This window comes from Leuciscus leuciscus, assembly GCF_965113295.1.
Source record: "Leuciscus leuciscus genome assembly, chromosome: 5".
Lineage (NCBI taxonomy): Eukaryota > Metazoa > Chordata > Actinopteri > Cypriniformes > Leuciscidae > Leuciscus > Leuciscus leuciscus.
Genome location: NC_138729.1, coordinates 28,368,358 through 28,396,123, shown reverse-complemented (window position 1 = coordinate 28,396,123; position 27,766 = coordinate 28,368,358). Strand labels below are relative to the sequence as shown.

Here is a 27,766-nt window from a genome sequence, read left to right as displayed (position 1 = left end):
AGTGCACGGAGTAAACATAAGAGCAGAAAGTTGCTCCGTCTTCGACTGGTAAATGAAGAGATACCTTGTTGATCACTCTGACAGTGTTTATATTGCAATAATGACCAACTGAATGTACACTGCCGTTCAAAAATGTGTTGGTTAGAATTTTTTTTCAGTAAGGATGCATTAAAGTGATCAAAAATGACCTTAAAACATGTGTAATGTTACAAAAGATTTCTGATTCAAATAAATGCTGTTCTTTTGAAATTTTTATTCATCCAAGAATCATGAAAAAATGTATCATAGTTTCCAAAATATTAAGCAGCAAACTGTTTTCATATTTCTGAAGGATCATGTGACACTGAAGTAATGATTTTGAAAATTCAGCTTTGACATCACAGGAATAAATTACATTTTGAAATATATTCAAATAAGATTTTAAATTGTAATACTATTTCACAATGTTACAAGTTTTACTGTATTTTTGATCAAACAAATTCAGCTTTGGTGAGCATGGGCTCTTTATAAAAAAAATTGTTCCTTTGTGCACTGACTAAGGAGCACGAGTCAAACTGAAAAAATAAAACCAAAGTTTTTCTGAGGTAATGTGTTATGTAATCTTGTTGAAATGGATTTCATAAAATTGGTATCGAAAAAAGTATCATCAGGAACCGGTATCGAAATCAAGGTATCGGTATCAGTATTGGTATCGACATTTTTTGAACGATACCCAGCCCTAGGCAAAGGCTGCGATTATTTTATGTGCAACTTGTCAGTACTGTGCGGGTGATCGTTAATAAATGCTGATTTATCTGAACGCCAGAGGGCGCTCTCACGCAGACACGCCAAATATGCCCTGCAATAGCACACATCATTCCAGGAAATCGCTGTAACTGAATAAACAGAAGATTGAAACGCTTTGATTCGCTAAATGTTATCTGAAAAATATATATACTTGCTATTGAGTTGAGGTGCTGTAGTAAAATATTTTGGGATACATTTTTTAGAACGCAGAATCCAACTGTAAAAATATAATGTTTTATTGTCTTATAGATCAGTCCTTTATATGTTTTTGTTTGTGTGGTTAGAGTTGCCTGCAATCCCAGGATCCTTTATATGTTTTTGTTTGTGTGTTTAGAGTCGCCTGCAATCCCAGGACAGTGGAAAACACCTTCATGATGTGGAGGACTTGTTGCAGAAACACACACTAGTGGAAGCTGATATATCTGCACAGGCAGAGAGAGTCAAAGCTGTGCAAGCTGCTGCGAAGAGATTTACTTCAAATGAACAGAGTGAGGATACGTCCCACACATAAACAAACATGTGATGGTCTTGAGCTCACAATTAAAACACAATTGGTTCTCCTCTCTCTTTAGGTTATAAGCCTTGTGACCCTGCGCTGGTTGAAGAGAAGGTGGACCTTCTGGGCCGAGCATATGGAGAATTGGGCCACCTGGCAGCGGATCGACGAGTTCGACTAGATGACTCGCGCAGGCTGTGGCAGTTCCTGTGGGAGCTGGGAGAGGAGGCTGCCTGGATTCGAGAGCAGGAGCAGATCTTGTCCGGAGGAGATTATGGAAAGGACCTGAGCTCCGCTCTTCACTTCCTGTCTAAACATGAGGCCTTCAGGGACGAGATGGCAGCCCGGTACGGCCCTCTGGGGAATAGCATTGCTGGCGGAGAAGCCCTGGTGAAGGAAGGCCACTCTGGAGCACCTGAGGTTACAGAGCGAATCAAGGACGTGAGAGCACAGTGGTCACACCTCGAGGAGGTACAGAACCAGAGAATGGCTCAACCGTTAAAGTGGAATGTGTGTCTTTACACAGCACCACATTTCACACTCTCTCTTTCTACAGGCCTCAGAGTTGCGTGAGCAGAGTCTCAATGAGTCTGTAGCTTTCCATCAGTTCCAAACAGACGCCAACGATATGGAGGCCTGGATAATGGAAACACTAAGACAGGTAATACAAACACAGGTAATACAAACACAAATATATGTTTTACTGACTATTTGTACACATTTCTATTTTGTCCTGTTCTATTTCAAAGGAATTCATCATGGTGTAGCCTTGCTGCTGAGTTTAGTCATCAGACTGAATCTTTTGTTAATCTCTGTTTGTTCTGTTTGAAGGTGTCTAGTCAAGAACTGGGCCATGATGAGTTTTCTACACAGACCCTGGCCAGAACGCAGAGAGAGGTGGAAGAAGAGATTCAAAGTCACCGATCACTCATTGACTCACTACATGAACAGGCCTCAACACTGCCTGCAGCGTACACACACTCCCCACAGGTACACACAACACACACACAGGAAAGAAATTATGCATTAACTACAGATTGATAACCAATATTTACCACGATTTATATATTTGAATCGATTGACGCCCCTATTAATACATTCAAAAAGTTACAAAGTTTGGGGTCAGTAAAAGTTTTTTTAAAATAAATTATTCCTTCTTTTCAGCAAGAATGCATTCAATTGATCAAATCACATTAAAGACATTTATAATGTTACAAAATATTTGTATTACAAATAGATGGACTTTCTATTCATCAAAGAATCCTGAAAAAAAGTATCATGGTTTCCACAAAATATTAAGCAGCACAACTGTTTTCAACATTAACATTAAAGGTCCCATATTGTACACCTTTCTGAAGTTTTATTTTAGGTTTTGATGTCCTTAAGAATATATATTTTGTGGTATAAGTACCAAAAACCATCTCAATATATTTTTACAGCTCCTTTCTCAGGAGCTCTGTCAAGAACAGGTCGATTTTGGCCTGTCTACTTAATATTCATGAGCCTCTCTTCTCATGAGCCTCTCTCTCTTGGCCTGTTGTTTTCTGAGTGACGCACGGCCAGGCCAACCACAGCTACTATGTGCATGGTTTGGCATGACAGAAATAGCGCAAGGTGCGCTCCCTCAATAATTCCTAAAAAGCTGACATCTCAGTTCATGGCGATCTCATAAAGCTCTGTTATTATCAATGAAGCTGACTGCACAATACATTTTTCATAATGTCAACACTTTGTTTGTTATAATCAGAGGATTTGCCAGCATGCAGAATTCAGCACTGAACAAAAACTCAGTTTTGAGCGGTCAGTGGATTCTATCTTAAATGCATCTTATTGGCCATTGCGTTCAAGAAATCAACACAAATGTCTGTGATTGGCTACATTGCTTAACGCTGCAAACATGTTATAAATAGAAACTCGTTCTGGCCTGTGAATCTTTTTTAGTTTTAGTTATTCTTGTTGCTTTTGTGCAACATATGATTAACAATTTATTTGTTTTTAGATTTTTTATTTTTAGATAATTCTATTTTGCGGGACTCCCGGAAATCGTTTTATTCTTCTGCAACCCGCACACACGAGTACCTTACGCCCGCACTCGGCCATCAAATCTAGTCCCGCACCGTACTCTGTTGCGTTGGGTCCCGCGGGAGTGCAGATCTCTACATCCATCGACTGAACAGCATTTTCTCTACATGTTTCCGTGTTGTTTTTGCTTGATCAGCAACGATGTTGTCTGGGGTTAGGCAAAAGGATGGAGGGATGGTGGGCAGTGCTCAGGCTGGGACTGAAGGTGGTGACTGAGTAGTTCTGACATCACATTTTTACGGAAGTCACAGCGGCTCGTGAAAAAGCACTGCTGCTTTATGCAAGCTGTGTGCATTTGTCTGTGGATTGACTGTTTTGAAACGTATATGGTAGTTACATAGCCCCTAGACCTCTGCTATCATGAAAAAAGCCAGTAAATTTCATTTTTGACAATATGGGACCTTTAATAAGAAATGTTTCTTGAGCACCAAATCAGGATATTATGATTTCTAAAAATTCAGCTTTGCATCACAGGAATAAATTACAATTTAAAATATATTAAAATAGAAGAAAAAAAATGTTTGAACTGTAATCCTATTTCACAGTTTTACTGTTTTTACTGTATTCTTATCAAATAAATGCAGCCTTGGTGAGTATAAGAGACTTCTTTTAAAACATTTTTTTAAAAATTGCTGAACCCAAACTTTTGAACAGTAGTGTTTGTTACTCATAATTTATTTAAAAGCCTCTCTCGTTCTTGAACAGGTGGAAGGCCGTCTCCCAGCGATAGAGCAGCGCTATGAAGAGTTAGAGGGTTTGTCTTCGTCATGGCGACAGGCCTTAGATGGGGCACTTGCGTTGTATCGCATGTTTAGTGAAGCTAGTGCCTGCCAGCTGTGGGTTGGAGAAAAAGAACAGTGGCTGCACAACATGGAGATTCCCACCAAACTAGAGGACCTGGAGGTGGTCCAGCAAAGGTTAGAACAAATACAATGATCCTTGTGTAAGTTTTAATTATTAAACTTAATGAAATGGCATATATTGGTGTAATATGGTTTGTTTTGACTGAAGGTTTGAAACTCTGGAGCCAGAGATGAACACACTGGGCGCTCGCATTTCTGATGTCAATCAAGTGGCCCAACAGCTGCTTGGATCAGACAACCGCAACAAAGAGCAGATTGACCAAACGCAAAACCAACTCAATAACAGGTACAGTCACCAACACAAAGAGCAGATTGACCACACCCAGAGTTATATAGTTATATAGTTGACAAAACTATAACAAAAGAGAGATTAACAGCACACAGAACCAACTTAACACAGGCATACACACAGAAAAGGTTCATAAAGTTAGATGATCAGAAATGGCCTCACACTTCTTCTTCATCCTCCTTTGAAGGTGGTCTGATTTCCAGAGTCTGGCCAACCAGCGTAAACAAGCTCTGGAATCTGCACTGAATATCCAGAACTATCATCTAGAGTGTAATGAGATCAAGAGCTGGATGAAGGAGAAGACCAAAGTCATTGAGTCCACACAGAGCCTTGGAAACGACCTGGCTGGGGTCATGGCCCTGCAGCGCAAGCTCACTGGTATGGAGAGAGACCTGGAGGCTATACAGGTAAAAAAAAAAAAAAACACATCATTATATCTAATACAACCAGACAGAAATTTTAGCTTTTATACTTTTTCTTACTTGTTCTCTTCCCGTTGTCTTCCACAGGGTAAGTTGGATGATATGCGCTCTGAGGCCGAGAAGTTGGCGTCCGAGCATCCTGAGCAGGAGGAGGAGATCAAGGGTCGACTGGCTGAAATCCAGGACGTGTGGGAGGAGCTTCGAGCCACCATGAAGCGGCGTGAGGAGTCTTTAGGCGAAGCCTCAAAGCTTCAGGGCTTCCTCAGAGATCTTGATGACTTCCAGGCCTGGCTGTCTCGTACACAGACCACCGTGGCATCCGAGGACACGCCCACCTCTCTGGCCGAAGCGGAGCGTCTGTTGGGACAACATGAGGCCATCAAGAATGAAGTAGATAATTACAGGGAAGATTATGAGAAGATGAGAGCTACTGGAGCTGAGGTCAGTTAGTGTAAACGTGGAAAAAAAGAAAAACCTTCATTGCTATAAACTACTGTTTGGGGTTGGCAAGATTCTTTTTTTTTATGTGTTATAAAGAAGACGCTTATGCTGACTAAGGCTGTGTTATTTGATCAGAATATAGTAAAGCTGTAATATTGTCAAATATTATTACAATTTAAAATAACTTTTCTATTTTTATATATTTTAAATTGTAATTTATTCCTGTGATGGCAAAGCTGATTTTCCAGCATTACTCCAGTCTTCAGTGTCACACGATCCTTCAGAAATCATTCTAATATGCCGATTTGCTGCTCATGAACAATTTCTTATATTAATGTTAAAACAGTTATATTTTTGTAGTACATTTTTCAGGATTCTTTGATGAATTGAGTTAAAAAGAACAGCATTTATTTGAAAAAGACATTTAATAACGAATAAAGTTGATTTCTTTTTATTTCAAAGAAAACAATCTTACTGACCCCAAACTTTTTACCAGAAGTATATGTTTTACTGAAATTTGACAAATACCTGAAAATAGTTGTTGTAAAGATAATTAAAGCAAATTATCTTTGTATCCATTTGTGATTGTGTGTGTTTAGGTAACTCAGGGACAGACTGATGCCCAGTACATGTTCTTAGCCCAGCGACTGCAAGCATTGGACACCGGATGGCACGAGTTGAGAAGAATGTGGGAGAGCCGCCACTGTGTCCTTGCCCAGGCCTTCGATTTCCAAACCTTGCTACGAGATACAAAACAGGCAGAGGGCTTCCTCAATAGCCAGGTGTGTGAATGCTATACTGCTTGTATTTTTGGTATTGCACAACTAAATACTGTACATTTAAAACATTCCATATCTTTCCAGGAGAAAGACACAATTTTAGTTGAATAATCTGCAAATAAGGACTCCTGATTGGTGGGTGAAACCTTAATGAAAGCTAATAACCCAGTCTCTTTTCTCTTTGCCCACAGGAATATGTTCTGTCACACACAGAGATGCCCTCCAGCCTGCAAGGGGCTGTGGAGGCCATCAAGAAACACGAGGATTTCCTTACTACCATGGAGGCCAGTGAAGAAAAGATCAATGGTGTGGTCGAGTCTGGACGGAGACTCGTATCTGACGGCAACACCTATGCAGACAAGATCCAAGAGAAGACAGACTCCATTCAGGAGAGGTGAGCAGAAACTGAATAAATGAAAAGAGGACATGATTAGAAGATCAGTGTGACCAAAATCATCATGTTATGAGTATTTTTAATTAAGTAATTGAATCACTGTAATAGTACAACAATGCCACAATATAGCTATTTTCCCATAAATTTAACATACATCTGTTATATAAACTTACACAGGTTTTGCACCAGTAAGATATATATTTTAAAGAAATTAACACTTATTCAGCAAGGAAGCATTAAATTGATCAAAAGTGACAGTAAATAATTGTATTATGATACAAAAAATTTCTATGTCTAATAAATGCTATACTTTTGACTTTTTTGTTCATCAAAGAATACTGAGTATTTGAATGAAAAAATATAAATAATAATTTTTCCACAAAAATATTAAGCAGCACAACGGTTTTTAACATTGAGAATAAGAAATGTTTCCTGAGCAGCAATTCAGCATATCAGAGTGATTTCTGAAGGATCATGTGGCACTGAAGACTGGCGTAATGATGCTGAAAATTCAGCTTTGCCATCACAGGAATAAATTATATTTTAAAATATATTAAAATAGAAAACAGTTATTTTAGATTGTAATAATATTTCACAATATCTTTGTTTTAACTGTAATTTTTTTATCAAATAAACGCATCCTTGGTGAGCATAAGAGACTTCTTTCAAAAACATACATTTTTTTTGAAATATTGAGTGCATACTGCAAAAAAATACTTAAGAGTACTTAAGAAGCTGCGCTATATTGGAAATATATTATAGCCGTGCCGTATTCATCTCTATGGATCCTGGCAATGGTGTGCGTTAAATACATGCCCAGCCCTTAACAAGCCCATTATATCCAGTCCAGATAACATCATGTTTTTCATCTCATGTTCCTTCTCGATTTCCTTCAGACACCAAAAGAACAAACAAGCTGCAAATGAGCTGCTGGCTAAACTGAAGGATAACAGAGAGCTGCAGCACTTCCTTCAGGATGGACAAGAGGTAATAATACAAAATACAGAGCAATTATTATAAGACAAAGTCCATTGAGAAAGATAACACATTCTCATATTAACTACACCAGTGAACCACAGCACACATCCAATGGTGCCACGTTCATGCCCTCGTGGGATTAATAATGCCGCATTTACATTGCTTAGTTCAAGTGACCCAATTACAATTTTTTCCTCCCATGAGGCACAGATCGGATATGACCCACAAACGTGTAAGCAGGGAAAAAAAGCATGGATTCTGATATTCACAAATCGGTTTCAAGCCTCATTCAAATGTGGAAATAAATCTGAAATGAATTGGATACGTGCATTTGCGTCTGCCGTGCAAGCGGACAGATCGGATATTCTCCTGTAAATGGGAGTCGTACATCATTGAAAAAAGTGACTTTAAAACATTTCGCGGTACAGATATATCTATAACAAATTAAACATCTCTTGTTAACTAGCAGAGTGTACGTTTAATTTGTTTGTGTTAAATAAGAGGCGATCTGGTGCTGAAATACTTTTGAAATCATCCTGAGTGACGACGGCTCATGCACAGATGTACAGACGCTTCAGTCCCATTGTGGAGACACTATTCATTCCAGTGAAATCACAAAATAAAATGCATACAAACTAGGGGTGTAACGATACCCTCATGTTACGATTCGATACATATCAGGATAACTGATCTCACAATACTATATTATTGCGATACTCCAAGACATATGATAAAAGGTTAAAAAAAATGTTTTACTGTTAATTAAAATGTTAAATTTGGTAGTAGATTGTGGGTGTAAATGAATAGAGTGCCGAAGTTATGACGTCACTTTGTAGGCCAAAACGCGGAAGTGAGTTAGCATTTTAGCACTACGGGTTCCCTCGCCCTAAAGTCTATGGGTTTTTTGAATGGGTTTTTGCTAAATCGCCTGAAATAAGGTCTGTGGTTAACAAAGCCTCTAAATATTTTCACGTTTTGATCTATGACATAAAACACACCAGTTATAACCTGCTTGTGATTTTTTAAAACTTTATTGTGTCTTAAAAACGGTGGTTGCTAACAAGTTGCTAAAAGGGACTACATCCTTTGGCGGAGACTTTAGACGTCATCATGACAAACATGAAATCTCTCACTAGCCCGCGTTTCAGCTTCACGTTCTTAGAAGTTTACCTTTCAGTTAATATAGCCTACATAACGTTATTTTTGTTTTGTCCCGAGATGCAACCACAAGTCATCGAATGAAATCTCGTTTGTTTTCCGTCCGATGTTATCCAGCGGAGACTCTGGGTTTGTGCCAGATGGAGTAAAAAAGGCTAGCAGTAGCAAGAATAAACGTTTTTCATAACCAAATCAACAGCTAAAATACCTTTTGTCTTTCTCTTAAAATATCTAAAAGCTTGTTTACTTTGCCACTGTTTAATAGATTAGATCCGCTGCAGTTTTATTAAAGGCTAACGTTACGTTGAGAAATGTGTTTAATTAAAATATTCAAAATAATACCTTGTTTATTGACTTTTATTGTAACTTGTTTGGATATAATTATAGATAGGGTGGGTCCTGCACCTTGTGAACTTGGCTTTTACCCACCTATAATAATATGATTGTATTTGTAAACAGCATTGCCGGTAGTTAAAGCAGGCAATGATATTAATCTTTGTTATTTTAGTAGTAAATGTTAACTATATTTAATGTGCTATATAAACGTGGACAATTCCCAGAGAACACGCTGATATGTATAGCCTTAATGCACTGTAAGTTGACTGTCTGACAAATACACAAATTAAATGTTAAACTATTGCATACTACTTGTATACTATTGTAACTACACTCCAGTCAGCTCACAGTAATGTGAATGTGAGATAAAATTTACTACACAGGCTCTCACATTGGGGCTTGTGGATTACCAGGTAAAAATAGAAAATGTTAACAAAATGAGGTTTATTTAGGGAACATATATGGTTTAATTATAATATATTATAATAAGCATTTGCTATTGACAATTCTCTTTAAATTCAACATATATAATTATATACAACTATTATATTAAATGTTTGGAATTGAACTGCGTTATGCTTGTTCAGAGATTATTTGTATAGTTATCTTAAATACATAGTTATCTTAAATACATATTATAACTCCTCTATCTCTCCCTAGTTTTACTTACTCGATTAACCTTGTACCTCATGCTGGCCCTTACAATACCGGCAAGTAAACCAGCATCTAAGCTGCACTGTTCATGTCCAGATTTATAGTTGTTCTCTCTTCGATCTATGGTTTTTCTATCGTCTAAGAAAAAGGACATGGAAATTGATACGGCCATAGCTAACGTTAGTGCTTCTGAGATGGTTAAAGCGCGTTTTTTTTCCTGGCGAATTAGCAAATGGTATGCAAACATACAATCAAACATAATACAGTGAAAGATAATCTTTAAAGTTTATTTGGGGCACAATGATCAGGCATAATAATCTTAATCACAAAGAAAATAATATTAAGGTTTATATAAACTAACAAAATAATAAACGAATAAATAAAACATTAACAAAAGATTTAAAAAATCTCAGAGAGGCACGCATAAACAAAATTAGTTTCTAACATTTTTTGAAAAACAGAAGGGGCAGTATTTCTCATGAAAAAGTGGATAAGTGTTCATACCATAGACTGTAAAAATAGGTTCATACCATAGACTGTAAAACATAGGTTCATACACAGTGCAGATCATAATGAGCGAGCGAGTGAGTGAGTTTGAGGAAGCTTGATGATGACGTTGATCCGCGACCATGGTGTGCTGTAGTCCGTTGATAGCCTACCGTTAGCATTTTATATCCGACGGCTTTATTTAGGCTTCAAAATGTATACATTTTGGATTAACTTGTAAAGATTATCTTGATAGACAAAACGTGTAAGGGTCACAACTCTTTGTTGAACACAGATCTTATTTTTTGCGATTTTCCAAAAGTCTATGGGGAAAATGCATTGCTTTTTGATCGAGGGAACCCATGCGCCGCTAACTTCCGGGTTGGCCTACAAAGTGACGTCATTACTTCGGCACTCTATAGGCTTGGACTTGATGCTGGTAATCCAATGCACAGGACAATGGTGACACCAGAGTAAAAAATATTCATGATTCTGAAGCTGAAAACAGAATTATTTTAGACAAATATGCTTACACTCTGTCACTGACTAGATATATTTAAAATAATGTAGGCCACTTTTTACTGGTAACATAAGACATTTGGCATTATCAGGACCCACATATATGTCCCCATTGCATTATTATACATTATATTCAACCTTATATATAGTAGTTTAATGTAGTACTGACACTAAAACTCTAAACTAAACTTGAATTTTTTCCTCAGACCAAATTTTTTTTGGGTGAACTATACACAATACATAGTCACTATCCACGATACATATTGTTGCATTTTTGTATTGCGATATATTGAGACACGATATATTGTTACACCCCTAATACAAACATGTCCCTGCTTTTGATATAAAATCTCTGATGGAACACATTTGGTTTTAATGAGGACAAAAAACCTATACGAGTTAAGAATCGAACCCAGAACTTCTAACACGCTTAACAAATGTTCTACCACGAGACCATTAGTAAACACTAACCTTTATAGCGGATCTGTGTACATAATCACTGTCTTGAAGAATTTGTGCGATATAATGATTTTGATAGGCTATAAGGATGAAACTATTGCATTAAAAATGTTTCTATGAATTCCATGTCAATAAATTAAACTCAATGTACTATTGAAATTGATTTCTTGATATCATAATGTTGTTGTCTTTGTTCGTTTCTTCGAACTTTCTTCTTTCTTCTTTTCCCTCCCCGTCTCTGTAGCTGACTTTGTGGATAAATGAGAAGATGCTGACGGCTCAGGACATGTCCTATGATGAGGCCAGAAACCTCCACAGCAAGTGGCAGAAGCACCAGGCCTTCATGGCTGAGCTGGCCTCCAATAAAGACTGGCTGGACAAGATTGACAAGGTATGTTCCCATCATCTCCCAGTGCATTTAGATATCTTATATACCTCTCAACCAATAAAATAAAAATTAAATAGTAATTTCCAGGCCTGTAAACGTAATGAAAATGTATAACAATTCTAAAAAGTTATAGAAATGCTCATCTCTAAAATAAATTATTTGCTAGGAACTGCTCTTTTATGTGGAAAGTCTGGAAATATGGAAATTCATTCATCAAATAGCTTCATCAGGGCCATACTAAATAAAGAAAAAAAAAGGGAATGTAAAGAGGTCAGAATAGCTACAATGATTACCTGTCTCTGTCTTGTTCTCGCAGGAGGGTCAGGTGTTAGTGAAGGAGAAGCCGGAGCTGGAGCAGACTGTATCAGAGACTCTGAGCAGTCTGCAGAAGCAGTGGGAGGAGTTGGAGAGCACCACTCAAGCCAAAGCTCAGTGTCTGTTCGACGCTAACCGAGCTGAGCTTTTCACGCAGAGCTGTTCAGCGCTGGACTCCTGGCTCCAGAACATCTCCTCTCAACTGCAGAGCGATGAATTTGGAAAAGATCTCACAAGTGTCAACATCCTGCTCAAGAAACACCAGGTAAATCCAAGATCAAGAAAGATCACAACTCCTGATACTCTCAGATCACCTTTGTATGAAATTAAACTGTCCTGTAGTCCGTGGGACAGAACATTTGGATGGGCAGTCATTCTCTCTGGAAACACTACCAAAAATGTGGAGAAAAAAAGTGTTCTGTGTAAGCTTTCAACCTAATGACCCCTTATGTGACCCTGTACTTGTGTGTGTGTGTCAGATGCTGGAGCATCAGATGGAGGTGCGGGAGAAAGAGGTCCAGTCTCTGCAGTCACAGGCTCTGGCCTTGGCCCAAGAAGAATCTGGGCCAGTGGAGGTGGATGGTCAGCAGAGAAGGGTGACAGACAGCTTTTCTCAGCTGCAGGACCCTCTAAAACAGCGGAGGCAGCATCTTCTTGCTTCAAAAGAGGCTCATCAGTTCAACAGAGACCTTGAGGATGAGATTGTGAGTCACAAGCAAGAACTGCTACACTGTAAAAACAGTACATTTGACTTTCAGTCTTTCTTCTTGAAAAATTCACCTTTAATTCAGTGTGTTGCTTTATTTCTTTTACATTTTTTGTGAAAATTACTAGCAATTTTTTTGTGAAAATAGTTTCAAAGTACCCTACCATTCATCAGTAATTTTCTTTTTTTTTTATAAATTAATACTTTTATTCAGCAAAGGAGGATTAAATTAGTCAAAAGTGACTGTAAAGACATTTATAGTTCTACAAGATTTGTATTTCAAATAAATGCTGTTCTTTTTAACTTTCTATCCACCAAAGAATCCTGAAAAAAAAAAAAGTGTATCACAGTTTTCACAAAAATAATAAACAAGAAAACTGTTTTCAACATTCATAATAATGAGAAATGTTTCTTTAGCAGCAAATCAGCATTTGAGAATGATTTCTGAAGGATAATGTGACAGTGAAGACTGGAATAATGATGCTGAAAATTTTAAATTGTAATAATATTTCATAATATTGTTATTTTTACTGTATTTTTTATCAATTAATTGCAGCCTGGGTGAGCTTAAGAGTCTTCTTTCAAAAACATTAACAAATCTTACCAACCTTAAAGGTATAGTTCACCAAAAAAAAAAAATTCTGTCATTAATTACTCACCCTCATGTCGTTCCAAACCTGTCATTACTTTCCTTAATCTTCATTAATGACTTTTATTAATCTTCGGAACACAAATTGAAGGGTGATTAAATGGTGACAGAATTTAAAAAATTTGGGTGAACTGTCCCTTTTGAACAGTAGTGTAAATAGTGTAGTGTAAAATTTACTTTTTGGTATACTCATACCTGATCGCAATATTAATTTGGAAAGGTTTTGAGTAATTTTTTGTGTTTTTGTCTAAAGTTATGGGTGAAGGAAAGGATGCCCCTTGCCACTTCAACAGACCATGGTAAAGATCTGCCCAGTGTTCAGTTGCTCATCAAAAAGAATCAGGTAATCGATTGCTCAATTAAATGTTTTTGAAGTTATACAAATGTTTTTAATTTTAAGCAGCTAAACATTTTAATGTTTTTTTGTTTGTTTTTTTTCTGCTGTCTGACTGAATTTCCATTATCCTCTAGACTCTGCAGAAGGAGATTCAGGGTCATCAGCCCCGTATCGATGACATACAGGCTCATGGTAGAAACATGTCTCCTGGGAAAGAGTCAGAGATGGACAGGGAGAGGAGAACTGCTCTTGATGAACGTCTGGCAGAGCTGAGGGAATTGTGGGCCCTTATGATTTCTGAGACAGAGAAGAGAAACATGAGGCTAGCAGAGGCTAACCGAGCACAGCAGTTTTACGCAGATGCTGCGGAGGCTGAGGCCTGGATGGGGGAACAAGAGCTTCATATGATGTCAGAGGAAAAGGCAAAGGTCAGTGAGACTGAACTATGTAGGTGTTATTAACAGCTATTCAAAAGATGCTTGAAAGAATTTTGCACATGGAAGTATAATGAGACATACACTGCCATTCAAAAGCCCCGCATACAATAGACCTCCATCAGTACTGTTTAAATGCATCCCAGTTTGAGACTGTTTGATCATGAGACCTTTCTTTGAAGAAGCTAAAATGTGAGAGAGTTTGATTAGGTTAAACATTTTTGTCCCAACAAAATTCTCATATAGTAGTAGTCATTCTATAACTCTGAGTTTAAGTAATTTGCCAAAGTTCTGTGCTGTTATTGGAGTTTTTATGTATGCAGTGTTTAAAGTTTTTGTTTGTTTATGGTTGTTGTAGGATGAGCAGAGTGCTCTGGTGATGGTGAAGAAACACCAGATTCTGGAGCAGGCTCTAGAGGACTACGCTCAGACCATCCACCAGCTGGCCAATAGCAGCAGAATAATGGTGAACAGCGAACACCCAGAGAGGTGGGGGAGTATAAAAGGGTCGGTGGACTGTCAGATAAAGCGTTTGAAGTGAAGTATTGGTATAATCTATTTTCTTTCTCCTCTTTTAGTGAAAGAATCACTCTGAGGCAGGCCCAGGTGGATAAACTGTATGCAGGGTTGAAGGATCTGGCTGAAGAGAGGAGGGGTAAACTGCAGGAGAGACTGAGACTGACCCAGCTGAAGAGAGAGGTGGATGATTTAGAGCAGTGGATCGCTGAGAGAGAGGTCGTCGCCGGGTCTCATGAACTTGGACAAGACTACGAACATGTGACGGTATGAAATCTATTTTTCCCTCCTTGCTTCCTAAATCTTAACTCCTGGAATTAAAAAAGCTTCATTCAGTTTATCATATTTATGTGAACTACTTCAGGTTATATCTGTACTAATCCGGATACATGTGAAAACGCACCTTTTTTTTCCCTCTACGTTTTGACCTTCCGTCCACACTGAGTCACCAACACTCAGTCTTGTGAAAACTGAGCTTTTTGAGGATGCTCTCTCAAGTAGATGCATTTTAAAAGCAGTTTTCACTTTGTTTTTTGCGACCAAATCGAATCAGTAAGTGGTGAGATATTTTGCTAATAAAGTGATTGTGCGAGAAGAATGGAACTTTATTATGTCTGGTTTTTCCGTATCACCTCGGTGAGCTTTTTTACATTTTACGCATGGGCAGTATGACGATTTTTGCGTTTTCTTTCATAAAAATAAAAAAAATCGCTTGAAAATGCTAGTGTTGATGGAGCTTTTTCCACTACCTTTTTCAAATGTATCTGGATTAATGTAGATGTAACCTTAAACTTTCTTAGAAGATTATACAGTGGAATTGCCATCTATAATTCTGGATGTTCTCTCTCGACCCTTCAGATGTTGCGTGATAAGTTCCGGGAATTTGCGCGGGACACCAGCACAATTGGCCAGGAGCGTGTGGATGCAGTGAACGCTCAGGCAGATGAACTTATCGAGTCAGGTCATCCAGAAAACGCCAGCGTAGCTGAGTGGAAGGATGGGCTCAATGAGGCCTGGGCCGACCTGCTGGAGCTCATCGACACGCGCACACAGATGCTGGCCGCCTCGTACGAGCTGCACCGCTTCCATCAGGATGCCCGGGAAGCTCTTGGGCTCATAAGGGAGAAGAAGGAGACACTAGCTGGAGCCGAACTCGGACGGGACCTGAACACTGTCCAGCACTTGCTTAGACAGCATACGGCCTATGAGCATGATGTGCAGGCACTCAGTGGACAGGTGAGAACCTTCCTTTAACCTTTTCCCATATATGCTCTACATTTTCTGATGGCTTGATTTTGACGGTTTATATGTCTAAAGGTTAAACATATTCTTTGACTCTTCATTGCAGGTCACTCAGGTGCAGGACGATGCTGCACGTCTGCAGAAAGCGTACGCCGGAGAGAAAGCTGATGATATCCATCGCCATGAGTGTGCGGTCACAGAGGCCTGGGAGGGGCTTCAATCTGCCACTCAAGCCAGACGGCTGCTCCTGCTGGACACTGTGGAGAAGTTCAGACACTTAAATATGGTCAGAGACCTCATGTTGTGGATGGAGGGAATCAATTTACAGATCCAGTCACATGACAGTCCGAGGTACATGCAATCCAATCACATTGTGAAGTCTAAATCAAACATACACTACCGTTCAAAAGTTTGGGGTCGGTACAATTTCTTAATGTATTTGAACGAAGTCTCTTATGGTCACCAAGGCTGCATTAATTTGATCAAACAGTTCAGTACAGTAATTTTGTGAAATATTGTTACAAATTTAAAATAACTGTTCTATATTTTAATATATTTTAAAACATAATATGGCAAATCAGATTTTTTTTTGCATCATTACTCCAGTCTTCAGTGTCACATGAGCCTTCAGAAATCATTCTAATATGATGATTTGGTGCTCAAGAAACATTTGTTATTATTATCAGTGTTAAAAACAGTTGTGTTGTGGATGCTTGTGGTTTTTTTCAGGATTCTTTGATGAAAGAAGTTCAGAATAACAGCATTTATTGGAAATATAAAAGACTTTGTAACATTATATAAATGTCTTTACTGTCACTTTTGATCATTAATGCATAATTTCTTACTAAAAGTATTGTTTAAAAAAATAAATAATTTTGAACGGTATGGAATATACACTGATATAGTATACAATTCATACAAGTCATTTAAGTGCACAAAATAATATAAAAAGGACTCACAATTGTACACGTACAGTTGTTAGGAATCTGTTTAAAAAGGAATTACATACATGAGTAAGTAAAGAAATAATGAGTCATATATGCTCTGTGTTGTTGTAGGGACGTCTCCTCAGCTGGTCTGGTCATTGCCAACCATCAGGACATTAAGTCTGAGATAGACACTAGAGCAGACAGCTTCACCGCTTGCAGTGAAATGGGACGGACCCTCACCAATAACAACCACTATGCTTCAGAGGAGGTTTGTCCACACCACATAAACACAAATGAACATGTACATTCACATATTAATCACTGCAAGGAAACCCACATGCACCCACTCATACGCTGAGGTAATTGGATGTCTGTGATTTCTAGATTCAAGAGAAATTGGATCAGCTTCAGGCCAAACGCACTGAAATTAATCAGAAGTGGCAAGAGAAAATGGACCACTTACAGCTCGGTGAGAATGTGGGAGGAAGCTTGTTTCTGTGGCTCGTAGCATGCTAAAGAGATTTGCATCTAAGGGGGCAGTTTTGATGCATATTTGTTTTGATGTTTTTTCTAATTATGATATTGTTTGACCATATGGCATCCTTGCATTTATGTGATATCTCATACTCTGTTATTCCTCTGCTTCTGTGTGTATGTCAGTTCTGGAAGTGTTACAGTTCAGTAGGGATGCGTCTATGGCCGAATCGTGGCTGGCTGGACAGGAGCCGCTGGTCAGGGCAGCAGAATTGGGCTCTAATGTAGACGAGGTTGAGAGTCTTATCAAACGCCACGAAGCCTTTGAAAAACTGGCAGCAGGCTGGGAAGATCGTTTCACACAGCTAGAGAAGCTCACCACGGTTTGTTAACCACAAACCTACACCTATAAAAGTGCAGGATTTGTAATGATAATGCTATTTATTGCATCCTCCTTTACATGTTCTCACTTTCTCATGTTATTCTCTGTCAGCTGGAAGAACAGGAAATTCAAAGAAAAAGGGAAGAGGAAGAGAGGGCCCGACGACCACCCACACCTCCCCCCGTGGAGGAAGTAGTACAGTCGGAGATTAACGATTCTGCTGCAAGGTAAGAAATAGACCGTACCATTCTACTCAGCTAGAGGGGTGGTCATTTTTTCCTGTTCACTTTTTCACTTTTTTGCTTGTTACTTGTTTTGCTTGTTGTTGTTTGTTTTTTTGGTAACCAATGTCAAAAACAAAAATACTCACCAAGTGCAAAATGCAAGTAAAAATAGGCTTTGACAGTGAAATAAAACCATTATATTTACACTACCATTCAAAAGTTTGGGGTCAGTAAGACTTTTCCATTTAAAGAAATTAACTGAATTTACTCAGCAAGGATGCATTAAATTGATCAGATAGATCGGACGGTCAATTTTTTTTACATTGTTACAAGATACAAATAAATGCAGTTCTTTTGAACTTTCTATTAGATAAAGAATCCTGAAAAAAAAAAAAAAGCATTATAGTTTCCAAAAAATGTTAAAAAGCTCTGAAATAAATGTTTCACCAAATCAGCATATTAGAATAAGTTCTGATGGATCATGTGATGCTGAAGACCGTAATGATGCTGAAAATGACTGAATAAATTACTATTTAAATTATATTTAAATGCAGCCTTGGTGAGCATAAGAGACTTCTTTTAAAAACATTAACGAATCTTGCCAACCCCAACATTTTGAGCGGTAGTGTAAATATTTATTAGCTTTTTTTTCTTTTTTTTCTTTTTCTTCTTCTTCAGGAAAACATTAAATCAAATGATTTAAGTTGATTTAAGAAAAAAAAAAACGATACTCGAAAAGATACTTCTTGGACCATAGTTGTAACTTTCTGTTTTTAATGATGACTTTACACTTGTATGTTTGCTTCTCTTTAAGGACGAGTCTGGACCAGACTACATTGAACCAGTCAGTCTCTGTCAATGGTGTCTACAGTGACCAGGAAACATCACAGGTCAGATATGGTCCACACTGTGCTTGCATTAAATTCTCTATTCATATTGATCCAGTTATGCATTCACTTTCATACATGATTACATCACATGTTAGTATACAGACACAGTTTTAAAATTCATTTCAAGACACACGTCACAGTCCCGTCTCAATTGTGCTGTCTTTTTGTGTGTTCAGTGTCTTTTTTCCTTGTTCCTCTCAATTATTCATGTTGATATCAATGTTCTGCTGTAAACTCTTGAGTCTCTTTGAGTGTGGGAGAATGTTGCAGCAAAATGTGCATCTAACAAAACTTTCAGTACGTTTTCATGGTCACACAGTGTGGATGTCCTTTTAATTGTCAGAACAATGTTTCATCACAAACAAGTGCTAATTCGAACACGCTCACATGTTAACACATTCTTGTGACGTCTCTTATCTGCAGTCAATATCGGTCTCTGTATCTGAACTCAAGAAAGCCGAACATAAACCAGAGAGTAAACCTCAGTCTAACCCAGTTTCTAAGCCTGTGCCTAAACCCCACAAGGCACAGGAGCGTGTGAGTACTAACCCCGTAGCGCCAGCCTCGCCTGTAGCCGTAGTGTAGCATCGCTGCCCCATCGCTGCTTGCGCTTAACAACCCAGCAGCCTTGCAGCATGATGGCAGCTATACCACACCTGCTAGAAGGCAAAGTCACATCTTTGCTGCTTTCTATTGCTTTCAGTGAATCAGTCTTGTGCTTTTTATGTATGTATTTGGCTACTGTAATTTTGAACTTATGATATTTTTGTCTTGCTTAGGCCTGAGCTTCAACATCAGTGTTTGCGATGCACTTTATCACTTACAAATGTCTATTTTATGATGTTAAAAGGCAGCATTGTTGTTCTGTGGAGTGCTGTTGTTTTACTGTTTGTTGTCAGGGGATCTTAACTTACAGTAGGTCTAGGTCTGGTTTCACAAATAGGGCTCAGATTAAGCCAGGATTAGGGCTTAGTTCAATTAGGACATTTAAGTATCTTTTATAAACGTGCCTTGGAAAAAAACATTACTGATGTGCATCTTGAGACAAAACAATGGCACTGACAAAATGTAAGATATCTCAGTGCAAGTTGCTTTCAGTTAAAACAACTCAAACATGCATTTTAGTATGGGACTAGGTTTAAAGCCTTGTCTGTGAAACCAGGGGCTAGTGTTCGGGTACATCACAACAACTAACAACTAATTCCCTACTAATCCAACTGAGACATTGTTTCTTTATTTCCTTCAGTTTCATCGGATTTTACTTTATTCCAAGGCAACTATTTTTCCTAACATTTGATTTACTTATTTGGCTTAGAATATAAAGTTAGTTTGAGTAACTGACTGTTTTAGGCAGATGTGTCCCAGTCTGTCTTTGTGGCAGTGTTGTTTCATTATAACCCCCAGCTTTTCCATACTGCCCCACGTTTGTCTTTGGTGGAACATGCCTGTGTTGGTGTGTGTGTATGTGGGGTTTTGTCCTTGAGTTTGCCTTTCCTTTCCTTTCCTTTTGTGTGCATGTACATATTGTGCTTATTGAGTTTGAATATTTTGATTCATCTGTTCATTTGGATGATAAAGTATTATCCAGGAATATTTGTTTGTCATTAGTCAGGGATTACACCTCAAAATTCAGTTAGTCACAAAAGAATAACTGTGTGGGTTTAAGTTAATTTATGAGATTTATGAGAATACTGAGACAGGACATGTTATGAAGGGTCAGTAAGATTTTTTTAAAAAGAAATGATTACTTTTATTCAGCAAGGACACAAAGTTATTTAAGAGTGACAGTAAAGACTTTTACGTTGTTACAAAATATTAATATTTCAAATAAATGCTGTCAACATTGATAATATATATAAGATATGTTTCTCGAGCACCAAATCAGCATATTATAATGATTTCTGAAGGATCATGTGACACAGAAGACTGGAGTAATGAAAATAAAATAAAAAATACATTTCAACGAAAACAGTTATTTTAAATAGTAATAATATTTCACAATATTAATATATTTTTATGTATTTGTGATCAAATAAAATAGTCTTGGTGAGCATAAGATAATTCTTAAAAAAAAAAATCTTATAACCCCAAACGGTAGTGTGAGAGTAATATTTTTAATGAACAGTTTATTGCCTATTAATATAGCATGTAACTGTGAACAAGTTACATAAAGCTTTTAACAAATAAAAATAGTATTGACCAGAACAATAGTGACCTAATCACTATTTGTGGTAATAGAAACAATGCATTATTGTAATGTCTACTAACTGTGGCCTGTTCCTGTCAACCAGGGATCAGAATCGGAATCAGTTAACGGTCCGGGCCGTGACAGCGGTCTGGACTCAGCATCACGGCAAGACCCTTCGGCAACACTACCAGGGCGAGGAGGGGCAGAGGCGGCCACAGAAGCCATGGAGGGCATCCTTTGCAGGAAACATGAAATGGAATCGCTCAACAAAAAAGCAGCCACCAGGTGACACAGGAGGCAGATCAATTATGAAAGAATGATCCGGGGAATCTAATCAGGTTTAATCATGTAAATGGTATGTTTTTCTCTCTGTGCATTTGTAGATCGTGGCAGAATGTATATTGCGTTTTACGTAAGGGAAGTATGGGCTTCTATAAGGACAACAAGAGTGCCTCTAATGGAATCCCCTACCATGGAGAAGTTCCCATCAGCCTCAACGATGCTGTCTGTGAGGTAGCCCATGACTACAAGAAGAGGAAAAATGTATTTAAACTTAGGTGAGAAAGAGATGAGGGAAGACATTTTCTCAGTAATTATGAAACGCAAGAAAATAAATAAAGTTCTTTGAATGTGACATTATGGTGTTTCATTTTTTTAAAGGCTTGGGGATGGAAAAGAGTTCTTGTTCCAAGCGAAGGATGAGGTAATTTTTGCAAAGGATGAAAAGAGAATGTTTTTATGTCGTACTCTTATATTAAGTTTTTTATTTTGTTTTCTCCCTCAGGCTGAGATGAGTTTATGGATTCGATCAATCCAGTCATCCCTGTTGCCCGGCGAGCGCTCACCGGGTGGCACACGAGGTCTAAGTCGGGCGATGACCATGCCGCCAATGTCTCCCAGCTCGGGCGAGGCAGGAGGCGTGACCATGCGCAACAAAGACGGCAAAGATAGAGGCGGCGAGAAGCGCTTCAGTTTCTTTGGCAAGAAGAAATAAGCACCAAAATATCCCACAGATCTCCACAGTGAGCCAAACAAGAGATGGAAGTTTGTCAACACTCAAAAGAAACTGATAAAGTTAGAAAAGGCAAAGAAAACTCGCATGTCACTCTGTGATAGGTTTTTTGTTTTTGCCCTTTATTTTTCTTCCACTCTTTATTTTTATTTTTATTTTATTCATCTCATTTCGCACTTCTTTGGATTTTGTTCAAGCCAAGGGAGTGGCTTCCCTGACCGAGAGCCATCCTGAAAGTTTAGCTCATACCTTTCAATTTGAATCATTTCCTTTTAACTTTTTCCCTAAAAATAATTTTATCTTTGGGTTAGACAGCATTTCCATACTGTAATGACCAAGAGTGCTATTTTGTCTTTTTTCCCTGATGATTTTTATTTCCTGTCTTAATTTTGACCTCTCACTTTCTTTGTAAAGGGCTACAGTCCTTTTTTCCGGTATTATTATACTTATAGCTAAAGATTTTATTGTTGTTGCTATTATTAATATTGTTTATTTGCTGTTCCGTTTTTGAGTCGATTTAAAGTAAAATATTTAAAGAAAATGTAAGTATAGTTGGTATGATCTCATGTTCAGAGAGGACAAAGCAGAAAGAAGCCCATAAGTCAGAGGGAGTTCATGCTGGTCTTTTTCCTTTCCTTTTTATTTTTTCTTGATATGACTGTTGAATGCTTTTTTTTTCTTCTTTTTTTTTTTTTAAGAGTAGTGTTTTTAGCTTAAAGGGGGAAAAAACACTATTTATGATGACTTTATTATATATTTTTTTTAATCTTTCTGTTCTCTCGATCTCATTTCCATTAAGAAACTTTAAGAATGTGTTCTTATTCTGTGGCTTGTTCCTTTAGCTCATCAAGTTCCTTTAACCTCTTTATCTCGTTCTTTTCTTAGACCAGAAAAGTGTTTGTTGTGAAGATTGAAACTGAGGTGTGATGCTGTGGTTTGGACTTTGGTTTTACAATTGCTCGAAAGCAAACAGACACAACACAAGAATCACTTGCACAAGCCAACATTAAACTCACGTTAAACAAAGAATTTGAGGACAGCATATATTATTTTATTTTTTTCCATTTTCTTGTAACTTTGATTTGAATATGTAGTTGACCAAGTTTCCTATCGGAATGTATTCTCAGGCGTCAGTTTTACCATTCACACACCGACGGACACGCACATGCTTTTCTCTCTCCTAACCCTACAATTTAAATACTTTACAGGGATGAACCTCTATTATTGGGATTTGTGTCAGTGATGCTCTTGAGGTTGATGCTGTATTTTTAGGTGTGTGTGAGCGTGTGTGTGCTCTGAAGAGGTTGCTTTCAGGTATATCGGTTGTGAATGTGCTTCAACTCTGAATGAGAAACAAAATTACTGAGGTATTCTTAATGTGGACCAAATCAACAGTTTTTCCCCCATGCACGGTGATTGAGATGATCTCTTCCCTTTATTTGTACATCACAAGTTACTATAAATTATCTTCCTTGGAGGAATGTGAAATTTTTACCGCATACTTATAGAATTGTAGGTTTTATACTTGCGGTCAAAAAGAGATAACTCTCTTCTGTCCCGTAAGTAGCGTACACAGAGGCAGACTCAATGGCAACCTAGCTGACATGATTTCAGATATACTTTTGCAGTTAAACGCATGATGTCCTGGTGTAACAAGTGTACCCACTGTGGCATGAAAGCAGTATTTTTGTAGGATAAAGACTTTTCAGCCTCATATGATTGTGTGAAAGCTTGCCTTGGTGTGTTAATATTAGCGCAAGGTGTGTTTTTTTGACGTCATACATTGAAGCCCCTTCCTGTGAGATGTGTGGAGTATTGAGCCATGTCCACTCGTATGTCAATTATCTACATTTCCTTTGGAGATGCATTTAAGAGGTCCACACGAAGACGCAGTAAACTAAAAGCTGAACTTTGTTTTTTTGTTTTGTTTTTTTTGCTGTGACATTTGATGTGAAGGAAAATGATGCAGACTCTCTACTGAACCCTCAAAAACAGCCTTTTTCAGTGATTGGACAATGTCACCGAAACTCATTTTCCTCTCTGTTCAGTGACGTGAATTGTGACTTGTTTCCGAATGAGAAATTTGGAGCTTGGAGTCACCTTTGTGAAACATTCTCTGGATCAGTCTGATGTTCTCTATTCTAAAGGTTAAAACGCTGCAGTAGAATGATCTAGTTGTAGACCAGTGCTTTTGTTCACACAGAATACCGTCATTGAGCTGTAAGATGATCCATTTAGTCTGAGCCTACACATACGGTTTTGGGACTGTGTGATATATTTCTTCCTGAGATAAGTCAATGTGTTGCATTGGATTACACTCTCAAATTTGTGCTGTTGATTTTTTTTTCTGTTCTTTTTATCATAGGTGCTTAATCTGAAAACATTTTCTTCCTCTTATTTTACACTTCCCAGTGTGGTTGGTTTTAAGCCTGTTTGCTTAGATGGTCTGTAACATTGTGGCACATAAGCGAATCTAGATAATTCAGTCTGTTTGTGTAAATTTCAATGGAATGGTGAGGAAAATTGTACGGAAAGTGAAATGTAATTATATTGCAATACATGAATACAGTGAATTCAATGGGGAGAAACTCATCTCTTAGTAAAAGTGAGTGGACTGAGCATTAGATTTGATGAAATCTGGGGTTTTTTAAAGCAGATTTTCCCCCTCATTCAATTGTAGTATATTTTACAACATTTTGATGCGTCTTCAAAAATATTTTCACCAAATACCCAATAAAAATACCATTTATTAAAGAATGTTAATTCCATTCTTGATTTTAAACCTGAGTTGTTAATATCACTACTATTATCTGTTGTTAGTATTGTTATTATTATAATAAAAGTCATTATTAATATTACTATTATTAATACTACTGTTGCAACTGCACCTCGTGTAAAACTGCAGCTTATTCCTGCTGAGTTTCTCGTCTGTAATACCAAACCCCGCCACTTGGGGGCAAGTGTGCTGTGGAGCATTTTTCATTACTGATCTAAACAAGAAAAAAAGACTTGTTTGTTGACTTGTGTATCTAAATCTAATATTAGGAATAAAAACATGATTTGAAAAGAAAAAAAGTGTGGCGTTCTTTTTATAAATTCTATAGATGTTTCAATATAAGATTAATATAGGATAGACCGGGCGGGGAGTGTTGTAACACTGTCAGAAAAGAGCTGTGATGTCAACAATATCATACACTCCCATCACCTTTTGAGCTCACAGGAGAAGTGTCATGTGACTGAGCAACATTTTATGACCAAAAAATGGATTTTCAGGGGAAAATTATTAGTATTATTTTTTTTAGCAAGATAATTTTTTTGTCAGTAACACTTTATTTTAAGGTGACACATTACTACATGTACTTACTATAGTAATTACAGTAAATTATGGATAATTACAAGTAACTAACCCTAAACCATAACTCTATAGTAAATACATACGTCACCTTGAAATTACAATGATTGTTAGACAAAAAGGTTACATTTTGTCTAACAATCGTATTTTAGATACAATTATTTATTTGCATATCCTAAAGTAGCTGCTTCTTTAGTTCAATTTAATGTTTTGCATTCATGCTAACTTCAAACCTACGTGCTAAAACAATTAGCTTATGGTTGTTTGGGGGTGGGGATAGTGTAAAGTAACATTTAAAAATGTTACAACCAACCTCTTATGATGATTCCAATATCAATCACATCCTCTTTGGAGGCAGTCACGTGAGTTTTTTGTTGTGCATTAAAGGATTGATTAAGTAAATGTGTTTCCATGGTAGTTTATGCGCCGTCTTACCAGATAAAAAAATTATCCACTTCAATTTTTAGAATTTATGCGCATTTATAGTTTCCATCCAGTTTGTGTGTGTGTGTGTGTGTGTGTGTGTGTGTGTGTGTGTGTGTGATTATCCCAGAATTTACATAAAAATAAGTGAATGGCAACATGGCAAACAAAACACAGCAGTTGTTTTTGTGCTAAATTTAAAGTACATCAAGAAATACACTAAGCTATGTTTTTTTGTCATTTTAAATTGTTCACTTTATTGAAGAACCAAGAATAATGCGTTTTGAATAAAGTTCTTGCAAATTACTTCTCATTGTTACAACAATCCACGGCTAGTGTTACAAGGTTGTAACTACAGAACTCTTTGTTTTTGACATTAACACTCATAATCTGTGATCCAAGTAAGTGTTATTTATAGTAGACAAATGTGGCTGCCGTGTGTCAAAGTTTGAGAGATCCAGCACAAACAACAACTGAGTTACTGATGTTCAAACAAAAAGTGTTACGTTCCATCGCCTGTCTCCCCATGTCAATCTCAAACTTTCAGACTTTCAAAAGCTTCTGACAGTCAAAGACATTATTTGGTCATAATGTGCTTAGTCTTCCCTTTTTTAAATATTTTCGGTTCCCATACATGTCGAAGCACAAAGCAGTCCTCTTTCTCTGTCTGCTCTCCCAGCTAAGACATTAACAGGTCATGAACTTTGACCTTAACCCATCCATATGAAGTTTACCATCTTAACAAGAATCAGCTTGCCTCAAATGCAAATCTCTCCTCCTCCCTCCTGTTCCTCCGCTAGACACAGTGCTTTTAGAGCTGACTTTCATGTTATTTTCTGCAATAATGAGCAGAAATAATTATGAAAATACACTATAGCAAATTAATGAGCTATGTTCATTATCTTGGCCACTTCTGCGCCATGCAGAGAACAAGTTGTTCTGAATCTGACCTTGAAACTCAACCAGAAAGCTTTCAACTGCCTACAGACCTCCAACTATTAACAAAGCCTATAATGCCCCCCCCCCCCCCCCCCCCCCTAGAATGTCCCTTTATCCCTTTATACTGTTCTATAGGCAACTTGCCACACGTTCAGATGCTCAATAAGCAAATATTTAGTTTGTAATATAGACTGATGGTGCTTCCACCTCCTGTGCTTATGTTTTAAAATTTCAGGCCTGGTGAGTGCCATCTATCAAGTCTATCAAGTGTTCAGAACCGCTTGGCAACAGCAATATGTTCAAACCGATTTAAAAGCGCGACGGCGGCCTCACCTCCAGCCCTCCCGGGCCCCCGCTTTGTGTTCATTCACAATGGCGCGTTCCCCAGCGACCGTTAAAACCGCCTGAGCACAGCGAGGGGCTGCTGGACCCTTACTTCAAACTGTTGCCAAATTGTCTTTGAGCCCTCAACGGACTGATATAAGTTGTAAAGAACATCCTTACGGATTTTCACAGAATCTGAAATTGGATATCAACAGATTTCTTGTAAGTAAACTCAGTAACTTTCATAAAATACGTGTTTGTATAGCCTACATTACTATGTAAGTTAGATATTTGAATTTGAATAGGTGATAGCCTACACAGTATGGGCTTATATAGCCTATATGAAATAATAGCTTATGTTTTTTTTATTAAAAAAATACGTATTATTAACTTTAACGTATTGGGGGGTTTTAAGTTCGTGACTGTTCTGTGGTGTTAGTCGTGTGTGTTCTAGAATTTCAGTCAAACAAAACTGCATTTTGGCTGTGTGGGAAATCTCGATTATTTAGGTTAATTTAACTTGTTAACCATGTAGGCTAATAATAGTGTTTGCGCAATAATTTCGAGGAAAGGCGTGAATGTTCTGTAGCTATAGCCAGGCTACTTATCATAGTTGTTGTGGAAACTGGCGTGTCTCTTGTCATTCAGAACCGCTGGTAAAACGCGATTTCAGTGCAGATAAACAAATGCGCATATTAACTACATTAGTTGCGTGAATTGCGGCTGTGCGTGTTCACGGCAAGAGTCTGAATGTGGAGTCAGCATACTGCAGTGCGCGTGACCGAGCGCAGTCAGCTCCACTGGGAAAAGCTTGCATGAGTTTGATCATTAGCGTAATCAAGTTACATACTGTACGAGTTTTCAAGGAGTAGCCTAGAGAAACAGACCTGAAAAAGAAAA

At 37.8% G+C, this 27,766-nt stretch overlaps 1 protein-coding gene across 5 annotated transcripts in view; it reads left to right on the top strand.

Moving 5' to 3' along the window:
- The window catches only part of sptbn2 (spectrin, beta, non-erythrocytic 2), a 98,969-nt gene extending 74,384 nt beyond the window's left edge, over positions 1-24,585 (top strand). For 3 of the 5 annotated variants that reach the window (XM_082169115.1, XM_082169117.1, XM_082169116.1), the window contains 29 exons: positions 1,121-1,274; positions 1,359-1,753; positions 1,839-1,943; positions 2,114-2,272; positions 4,070-4,281; positions 4,376-4,513; positions 4,704-4,923; positions 5,026-5,379; positions 5,979-6,161; positions 6,350-6,552; positions 7,449-7,539; positions 11,387-11,533; positions 11,847-12,110; positions 12,325-12,549; positions 13,454-13,543; positions 13,672-13,965; positions 14,330-14,460; positions 14,550-14,754; positions 15,346-15,723; positions 15,836-16,080; positions 16,788-16,926; positions 17,043-17,127; positions 17,319-17,515; positions 17,626-17,741; positions 18,553-18,628; positions 20,920-21,101; positions 21,200-21,373; positions 21,477-21,519; positions 21,601-24,585. In XM_082169115.1, the coding sequence (XP_082025241.1) occupies positions 1,121-1,274; positions 1,359-1,753; positions 1,839-1,943; positions 2,114-2,272; positions 4,070-4,281; positions 4,376-4,513; positions 4,704-4,923; positions 5,026-5,379; positions 5,979-6,161; positions 6,350-6,552; positions 7,449-7,539; positions 11,387-11,533; positions 11,847-12,110; positions 12,325-12,549; positions 13,454-13,543; positions 13,672-13,965; positions 14,330-14,460; positions 14,550-14,754; positions 15,346-15,723; positions 15,836-16,080; positions 16,788-16,926; positions 17,043-17,127; positions 17,319-17,515; positions 17,626-17,741; positions 18,553-18,628; positions 20,920-21,101; positions 21,200-21,373; positions 21,477-21,519; positions 21,601-21,810 (5,415 nt within the window). In that variant the 3' untranslated portion in view covers positions 21,811-24,585. Of the gene's footprint in view, positions 1-1,120; positions 1,275-1,358; positions 1,754-1,838; positions 1,944-2,113; positions 2,273-4,069; positions 4,282-4,375; positions 4,514-4,703; positions 4,924-5,025; positions 5,380-5,978; positions 6,162-6,349; positions 6,553-7,448; positions 7,540-11,386; positions 11,534-11,846; positions 12,111-12,324; positions 12,550-13,453; positions 13,544-13,671; positions 13,966-14,329; positions 14,461-14,549; positions 14,755-15,345; positions 15,724-15,835; positions 16,081-16,787; positions 16,927-17,042; positions 17,128-17,318; positions 17,516-17,625; positions 17,742-18,552; positions 18,629-19,051; positions 19,166-20,919; positions 21,102-21,199; positions 21,374-21,476; positions 21,520-21,600 lie in introns of all 5 variants that reach the window. The other 2 variants (XM_082169113.1, XM_082169114.1) reach the window with 1 other exon arrangement.
- The last annotated feature ends 3,181 nt before the right edge of the window (positions 24,586-27,766 follow it).